General features: G+C 47.4%; 1 protein-coding gene across 4 annotated transcripts in view; it reads right to left on the bottom strand.

Moving 5' to 3' along the window:
* Nucleotides 1-1,873: 1,873 nt before the first annotated feature.
* The window catches only part of SLC22A1 (solute carrier family 22 member 1), a 36,727-nt gene continuing 32,600 nt past the window's right edge, over nucleotides 1,874-6,000 (bottom strand). For 3 of the 4 annotated variants that reach the window (XM_015097512.4, XM_042253693.2, XM_042253694.2), the window contains 2 exons: nucleotides 5,760-5,859; nucleotides 1,874-3,345 (listed from right to left, as the gene is read on the bottom strand). In XM_015097512.4, the coding sequence (XP_014952998.2) occupies nucleotides 3,237-3,345; nucleotides 5,760-5,859 (209 nt within the window). In that variant the 3' untranslated portion in view covers nucleotides 1,874-3,236. Of the gene's footprint in view, nucleotides 3,346-5,758; nucleotides 5,860-6,000 lie in introns of those variants that run through there. The other variant, XM_027972633.3, reaches the window with a different exon arrangement.

Below are 6,000 nucleotides of genomic sequence, written 5' to 3'. Positions count from 1 at the left end.
ACACAAGTTCTCAGGCCACGAAATTCAAATGTGTGAGAAATGCAGTCTTGTGTTTCTCGGACTTAGTTTTTATCTGAAGTCCTCATTCTTCTAGGAAGTGTCCTCCCCGCTGTGCCCTGTCCCCTGCAGTGGGGCCTGGCCCCCTCCCCAGCAGTGGGCGTGGGTACAATGGGTGTGCCCCAGCAGCAACCTGGGGCCTGGGAGGCCCTGTCCAGCAGAGCAATGAGATGGTGGCACCAGAACTGGTCCCCAAGCCATCAACTAGCACCGGACAGACAGCCTCGAACTTCTTCAAAGTGAGCAAGAACTTTTATCTTGTTTAAGCTTCGGATATTTGGGAGATTTCAGTTACAGGCGAATTTAAAGCACTGCATTAAACTAATGCACCCCCAGGGGAGTCTACCAACATCTTGAAATATCAGATTTTGGACCTTCACCTGTAGAGAAACATAGTGGGGTGGAAATAGGACATGTTGCCCTTAGCAACCAGTGCAGGGACTGCGGAGTGGATAGCTCAGTGGTTTCTCCAGCTGGAGCTCAGAGGGTCCCCTGGGCCATGCAGATGTGGGGACCAGGGGCCTGGAGCTGGGACAAGGCCATAAAATCAGCAGATGGTGGAGGAGGCGTGGGAGTCACATTCGGCTCCTTCCAGGGTTGGGTCCCCTTCTGTGACATAAGGTTGCCACTTCAGGGCCACGCCGTGTCCCAGGAAGCACGCTTCCTGTCCTGCAATCACCCGCCCTCTGTAGACACTGGCCCCGCCCACCTGTCCCCACTGGGTCTGACCAGGCAGGCAGCCCCGCCCCCATTGCTTCCTCTGTCTCATCAGTGGTTAGCGCTCAACCATCAGTGGTTAGCTTTCAAGACCTGCAGGGAGAAGTCTCTAATCGTGGGGTTCTAGACACTGCAGGAAACTTTGGGGCAGGCTGGGGAGCTGATGTCGAGACCCTCCCATCCCTCCACTTCCTGTGAGGTTGGCTGTGCTGCTCCTCCATGTCCAACAGGATGACTGAAATGACCTCACAAAGGCCTCATTTCTACTGTGAGTCCTTGTGTGAGCATTGGTCCCAGCATATCTATAGCTGCCTTGCGGTTCTCTAAGGGGCCAAGATGACAGAGGCATGCATACAGCAGGTGCTCAGTAGATACATGCTGAAGGAACAGGACTTCTTCCAGGGAGGAGGCCTGGGGCCCTTTCCAGGAGCTGCCTGCGTCCTGAGGCCTGAGCCACACCTCCCAGGTGCTCCAAGTGTTCATGTGATTTCTATGCCCCACCCCCAACCCCCAACCCCGGCAGGACTGACTCTGGCTCTGTTGTAGCTACAGCAAGGAGTCAGGGGCCCAATGCCCTGTCCTGACGCATGGCTTTCCTCCTGCGCCCTGGAGAAGCTGCTCCCGGGTCGGCAGAGAAGCACTCTTTCACGGTTCAGACAGGCTTCACTCTGATCCAAACCCTTGTGATTTTCAAGGGCGGCCTGCTTCTCTCCCAGAACCACACGTCTACTTTGTCCAGACATGTCTTCTGAGCAGAAAGAAAATCAGAGGTTTTACTGTTGTTTTTAACAATGACCCAGCTCTGATACTTTGGCCAGCTGATGCAAAGAGCTGACTCATTGGAAAAGACCCTGATGCTGGGAAAGATTGAGGGCAGGAGGAGACGGGGACGACAGAGGATGAGAGGGTTGGATGGCATCATCGACTCGGTGGACACGAGTTTGAGCAAGCTCCGGGAGATAGTGAAGGCCAGGGAAGCCTGGTGTGCTGCAGTCCATGGGGCTGCAGGGAGTCAGACACAACTTAGAGAGTGAGAAACAGCAGCAACCTCTCAGTCTAAAGCCTTCTTCAGAAGTTTTGCCCAAGATTCTAAGAAAAATTAGAGAGGGTATTTTTTAATACACATTTGAAAAACTGATTCAAAGCCTACAATTAACATATTTGCTACCAGTAAAGAGTATAACTCTGACAGTCAGAAAGAGAAGACTCAGAATCAGGGCTTTGCTTGGGAAAAGCTGGAATGGAGCGCTAGGTCCCCTCCATGGGCCCCAGATGTGGTTTTGTTTTAGTTATTTACTTATTTACAATTTAAAGAATTCGAATCTAGTTAATTTTTTTGTTTTTGTTGTTTTACCAACGACAAAGTTTCAGGTTTCCAATTAGCCCACGTCCACTCTCAAAGGAAGATCAGTGCTGCCCAGAACGAAATCCCAATATCTCGAGTCCGCGAGGCCATCCCTTGGCTTAGCCAACCTGGCCAGAAGTGTTTATAAGGTAATACCACATGTGTTCGATCACACCTCCAATTTGCATTAGAATCTTTTCTCCCACAGTGTGTTCTAAAGGGTCCTCATTTGTGGTTTGTCTCGCGAATAAAGAACTTTTAAAATAAATAAAGTTTCTGTTTTTTCCAGGAACCGAAATCACTTCTTAAACTAGAACTTGAACCAGTTACTACTAACTCAGAGTAAATTGAACTTGGGACTTTCCCAGTGGTCCAGTGGGTTCACTCCACGCTTCCAGTGCAGGGGACATGGGTTCAATCCGTGGTCAGGGAACTAAGATCCCACATGCCATGCAGTGAAGTCAAAACATTTCTTTAAAAAATTATAAAAAGAAGTAAGCTGAACTCCTTTTTTTATATGTTCACTGTGATATTCCATTGTTGGCACATGAGGTCACCTTCTAGAATCACCAATAAGAACTAAAAGCAAGAGTGAAATAGAATGAAGCATTCCTAAAATGTGGGTTGCCGAAACTCTTCCCCCTCAAAAATCTTATAGACCTTCTAGTCTTGGAATAAGGAGCCTGTTTTATGCCATCACAGGTGTATAAGCATGCTTGGGGTAGAGTTGGCTGGAAGAGTCACCATATTCATAAACCAGTAGTCCTCCAAGGAGCCTAGATGCTAAAATGCCAACATGATGCCTACAAAGACGTTTTCTTTCAGAGAGTGAATAAAACAATAGTTATTCTAGGAAACCAATGACAGAGGCCTCTGGTCTAACAGCATTTAAATGCTACTGGGCTTTCAAAATACTTTGGCTAAGCAAGTACCTGCTAACCACCAATAGTTCTCACTAGAGAAGATAAGTAGATAAAAGATAGCCAGAGCTTTGAGAGACTTCAAGAAAACAAAATAGAGCAAAGCACAGTTAGCATTCTCTAGAACTGATACTGATTTGAGAGCAGGCAGGTGGGAGGAAGTGTTCAGGGCTTCTGAAAGGGTGAGAACTCGGTCTTCATTCCTGCTGCGCATTCCCCTGCGAAGCATCTCTCTCAGGCACCTGTGTGTTGAGTTCTGATGTTTGAACCTGCAGGTAAATCTTGCGTTCTTTGGGTTTTGCTTTCCTGCAGCGACCAAAAAGAAAAATTTTAAGTTACAATAGGGACCTCCCTGGTGGTCCAGTGGCTGAGATTCCACACTCCCAAAGCAGGCGGCCCCAGGTTCGATCCCTGGTCAAGGAACTAGGTCCTGCCCGCCACAGCTAAGACCTGACGCAGCCAAAGAAATAAATATCTCTTTTCAGGTTTTAAGTTAAAATCAATAATGGCTTTTTAAGAATCTGTTGCAAAGTTTCACCTGGGAATAAGTCTCAAAAGTGAAGGTGAGAACGTGCATAGCAGGTGATGAAGAAGAACAGGCTGAGCAGAGACCTCGGGTGGCCAGTTTCTGGTTCTCTGCCTGTTTTGCTATGGTTTCTTACATTTTAAAATAGTTCTTGAAAGTCAAATGTTAAATATTATTTCTTGACACTTGAAAATCGGATGAAATCTCAGTGTCAACTTCCATACATGAAGTTGTACTGGAACCCAGCCGCATCCATTCATTTATGAACTGTGACCGCTTTCGTTCTGAAAGGGCAGAACCTGGGGACAAAGACTGCACATCCCCAAAGCCGGAAGTATTTGCTCCTGGGTCCTTTACAGAAAGGGTTTCTGACCCTTCCACAGAGCATCTGTGTGTCTGTCTCACAGCATCCCCTGACAGTCAGCATGCCACCTTGAAGCTGGGGCTCGGGAGCATCTATCACGATTTCCTTTATCTGTAGAGCAGGTGTGCTAATGACAACAGCTGCCTCACAGTGTTTTGCGAGGATGGGGTGGCCGGCACCCGAAACTCAGTGAAGCTGACGCAGTGTGCCGTCTATTAGCCAGAGCTCCCGTCACTCCCATTCCCTGAGCTTGTTTCCTGGAGAGTAGGGAAGAACGTGTCATTTTTTAAAATTTCAATTGATTTGGCTACAAGGGATCTTAGTCGCAGCATGTGGGATCTGTTAGTCACAGCATGTGGAATCTAGCTCTCTGAATATAGACTGAACCCGGGCCCCCTGTTTTGGGATCATGGTGTCTTAGCCACTGGACCACGTGGGATGTCCCAAGAAGGTATCATTGAAATGATCTCTCTATTTATGAAATTTGTATAGCAGAGAAGACAGATAATGAAATAAGTGGTGATTATACATAGGGAAGGGCATTATCAAGAACAGAGGGTGTCCATGGCGGCATGGAGCTCCAAGCAGAAGCCCTGGCCTCCCCTGGCCAGGCAGGAATGGCTCTGATGATGGAGTGAAGGCACAAACAACACCGTAAAAGATGACCAAGTGCCTATTAACAAATTATAACGAAACTTTCAAAATCAGGTAGTCAACCTTACTATATGTGTCTACTCCTTGGGACCAGAGGAAGGTACTGTCAGCAAGGACCAACGTGTAGCTGTGTGTGTCTACTACCCATATGACAAAATGTGCTTACAGTTCACACAGAGTGTGTGTCCCTTATCAGTACTGAGAGATGAAGAATTTCTCAAAGTGAAGTGCACTGACGGGTATTGATCATCATGAAAAGATCATGTTCCCCCATTCACTTATGAAGTCAAAAACAGAAAGGGCCCAGGAATCTGCATTTTAGCAAGCTCCATTTGTGACTCCTCTGCAGAGTAAATTTGAGAATCATTGAGGAAATCACACAATATGTATGAAGAATGGCAAGAATCCAAAATTTGTTGAACACCTACTATGTGCCGGGCAGTGGCTAAGTCATTGTCACCTACTTAACCTCATTGAATTTTCACAGCACACTTCTCAGTTAAGTATTATTGTGGCTACTTTTCAGGCAAGGAAACGAAGGTTAGAGGGTTCAATGATATTCCCAAGATCACATGGCCAAGTAGGTGGCTGCCCCTGGACTGAACCTAAGCCTCAATGAGTCCCCAGAGTCTCTTCACTCCACTTCCCAGGGACACTTGGGTCCTTACATAGAATCCAGAGAACCAAGCCTGTAACGACTACATCATCAGACACTTTTTCTCCCTTTCCTGTTTGATGGCTTTAAGAGTAGGACCTGAGACTCCACTGAAGCACTTGTCCCTGTTACAGGAGTGAAAGTTTTAAGTCATTCTTCTTTGTGAAGAAAGTCACTAAGGAATTTGAACCAACAGTCACAAAAAAGACAGAAGATTGATTTAAAAATAGCTCCCAACAACTCTGGGGTGAGCTAGGGGCCGCGGTGCTCCGCGTGGTTGGCATCATAAACAATAAACAAAACCTTGCGTCTCGCGGTTTAGAGCAGATGACTGCCCACCAAAAACATACACTCCAGCTCTCCCTGCTTTCCTTTTTAGCCAACAGTCACTGCTTTGTGTTTCTCTCTGTAGCAGCTCTGGGGTGATAAAGCCCTCCCAGGAGACAGGAAATGGAGAGTGTTCATAACAGGGAGGGCAAGCCTAACATGGGGCTCTGGGTCCCCCAGTGGCTGGCTCTCACCTCTGCAGATTTTCAGCATCCTCAATGGTCTCTGGCAAAGTGACCCCCTTGGTCTCCGGAAGAAGCAGCGTCATTCCCCCGGCAACCAGCCCCAAGGCCGCTTCAAACGAGACAGATTCAACATGGAGCCGTTAGAGCATGGCCAACACCATTTACAGATGATGACAGCTAACTAAAGAGATGCGTAGGCAATACATGTGTGAGGGCCACTTCAAAAAGTCAGCAATGTCTAGAAAACTAA

Source organism: Ovis aries, chromosome 8 (genome assembly GCF_016772045.2).
Source record: "Ovis aries strain OAR_USU_Benz2616 breed Rambouillet chromosome 8, ARS-UI_Ramb_v3.0, whole genome shotgun sequence".
NCBI lineage: Eukaryota > Metazoa > Chordata > Mammalia > Artiodactyla > Bovidae > Ovis > Ovis aries.
The sequence above is the reverse complement of the archived record's forward strand: the minus strand, read 5'-3'. Positions and strand labels throughout refer to the sequence as shown.